At 61.6% G+C, this 2045-nt stretch overlaps 2 protein-coding genes across 2 annotated transcripts in view; both read right to left on the reverse strand.

Annotated features, from left to right (window-relative positions):
• Positions 1–1333, reverse strand: part of RASIP1 (Ras interacting protein 1) — a 13709-nt gene extending 12376 nt beyond the window's left edge. Inside the window, exons 1-3 of the mRNA XM_029924345.1 lie at positions 1231–1333; positions 888–1028; positions 5–225 (exon numbers count right to left, since the gene is read on the reverse strand). Coding sequence (XP_029780205.1) covers positions 5–225; positions 888–1024 — 358 coding nt within the window. The 5' untranslated portion in view covers positions 1025–1028; positions 1231–1333. The remainder of the gene's footprint in view (positions 1–4; positions 226–887; positions 1029–1230) is intronic.
• Positions 1334–1600: 267 nt separating this feature from the next.
• The window catches only part of LOC115279843 (izumo sperm-egg fusion protein 1-like), a 4273-nt gene continuing 3828 nt past the window's right edge, over positions 1601–2045 (reverse strand). The window contains exons 9-10 of the mRNA XM_029924346.1: positions 2019–2038; positions 1601–1784 (exon numbers count right to left, since the gene is read on the reverse strand). Coding sequence (XP_029780206.1) covers positions 1622–1784; positions 2019–2038 — 183 coding nt within the window. The 3' untranslated portion in view covers positions 1601–1621. The remainder of the gene's footprint in view (positions 1785–2018; positions 2039–2045) is intronic.

Genomic DNA, 2045 nt, shown 5'->3' on the forward strand with positions numbered 1-2045 from the left:
TCGCTGGCCCAGCGCTGAGCGCCCCCCGGGGTCCCGGCGCCTCCCGCGCCGCCGGACCCCGTGGCCCCGGTCCCCGAGCCCCGAAAGAGTTGGGAGATGCGCTTGGCGCGACTCCCCGAGGCTCCCCCGGCCGCCTTGACCGCGCCCACTCGCCGCAGCTCCACGTGCGGCGGTGGCGGGGGCAGCGGCTCGCTGCTGCGGCTCCCCGTGTCCGAAGACGACGACCTGGGAACCCGCCGGAGAGCGGCGAGGCGGGGAAGAGGCCGAGAAAGACAGGCCAAGATGGAGACGATGGTAGAAAACCAAGGAAGAGACCCAGACGGAGGGATCAGAGACCCAGGGAAAAAGGGATGGGCAAAGAGACCCAGAGAGTGACAGAGACCCATGGAGAGGGGACAGAGATCCAGAGAGAAAGAGCAACAGAAATCCAGGGAAAGAGGGACAGAGACACAGATAAAGAGGGAGACAGAGACCCACAGAAGAATGAGGGATCCCAGTGTACAGATATGGAGTTGGGCAGAGTCAGAGAGAGACAGACAGACAGACAGAGATTAGTAAAGGCGAGTGGCACAGAAGGAAGTTGCAAGAGGTGAGCAAGGAGGGGAGGAAGGAAGGTGAATCAAACCCTTGCCCCTCTATCCCCATCGCCTTGTCCATCGAACCAGAGCCCTTTTCCAGGCCCGGCTCTTCCCCCCACGGGATCTGAGAGCATTGGGGCCCACTGTCTGTCTCCTCCAGCCGGCCACCTCACTTGCCCATTCCAGACAGGAACTGGAGTCAACCCTTGGGGCCCCGGGCATTACCCAGTGCAGGGACTGGGTAAGAAACGGGGACAATTGGGAGGTGGGTGGAGCAGGGACAAGAGTCTGGAGGAGGTGGGCACTCACTTAACGGAGGCCGCGCTGGGCCAGCGCCTTCCCAGCTTGGCCAGCTGCTTCCTGGGAGAATTGATCCACAAGCCCACGGGGAGATGGAGCTTCCCGAAGCGGGGGCTTCCGCCCTCCTTCCGTTCACCAGATAGCATGGCCCTAAGGAAGGATGGGTGAGATCCCAACTCCTGAGGCCCTGAGTAGAGGGTTGGGGTGGAGGGAGCTGGGGATCAGACACTGAGTCTGGGAGGAAGAGAAGGGTGGGAGCCTAGCTCCTGGGAGCTGGGATTGGAGATGGCGGGGGACTGGCCATTGGCTCTGAGGGAGGAGGGGTGTGGACTCTTGGGTCCCCGATTCTTACCCTGCTTCGGCTCCCAACAGCACCCCGGGGCCCTGGCTCCGTTGGCCCTGGTTGGTTCCTGACCCCACTGCTCCTGTTCAGGCTTTCCCTCTGCCCCGGCTCCCAGCACTGGGTGGGGGACAGGAAAAGACTAGAGGAAACCCGGCAGGAAGAGCTGGGAGGGGGCGTCCTGTGAGGGGACCGGGCCTAGGGGAGGAGATCTGGGTAGGGCTGGCCCTTCCCCGCTCCTTGATTCTGGAGTTACATCTCAGCTAGTTGGATGACACAGGGCACCGGCGTGCCAGTCTCCTAGAACGTGACACCAGCCCCAGAGTCTCCTCTGGAGAAACCAAAAGGGAGGAGGATCAGACTGGAGGAAATGAGTCCGATATTTAGACAACCAGATAAATCTTTATTTGTGCCTTGGTACTGCGGCCTTTTCCTTCGGTACCGTCGGCTCCTGGCTCTGGGACAGCCGACTCTCCGGAACCCCGTCCTGCGGGGCAGCTCCCTTGTCGGTGCGGAACCGGGACTTCACTGAATGGATCACCGTCCCGTACCGAAAGCAAAGTACGCTGGGGGGAAGGGGGCGGGGGTGCAAACAGCGGAACCAGATTAGGTCCCCAGTGAAGGACACCCCTCCCAGCCTCCCTGAATTTGATCGTTTTCTGGCAATAACCCAAGCTTTGCCCACCTAGGTAAGCCACCCGGTTTTCTAAGCCCCTCCCTCCAAAAGACCCCTCCGTCATTAGGAAGTTGGATCCCCGCCCCTCGTTCCAAGCCCCGCCTTCTCCAAGGGGACGGCTCACCCGCCGGCAAAGCCGATTATCAGAAAC

This window comes from Suricata suricatta, chromosome 16, assembly GCF_006229205.1.
Source record: "Suricata suricatta isolate VVHF042 chromosome 16, meerkat_22Aug2017_6uvM2_HiC, whole genome shotgun sequence".
NCBI lineage: Eukaryota > Metazoa > Chordata > Mammalia > Carnivora > Herpestidae > Suricata > Suricata suricatta.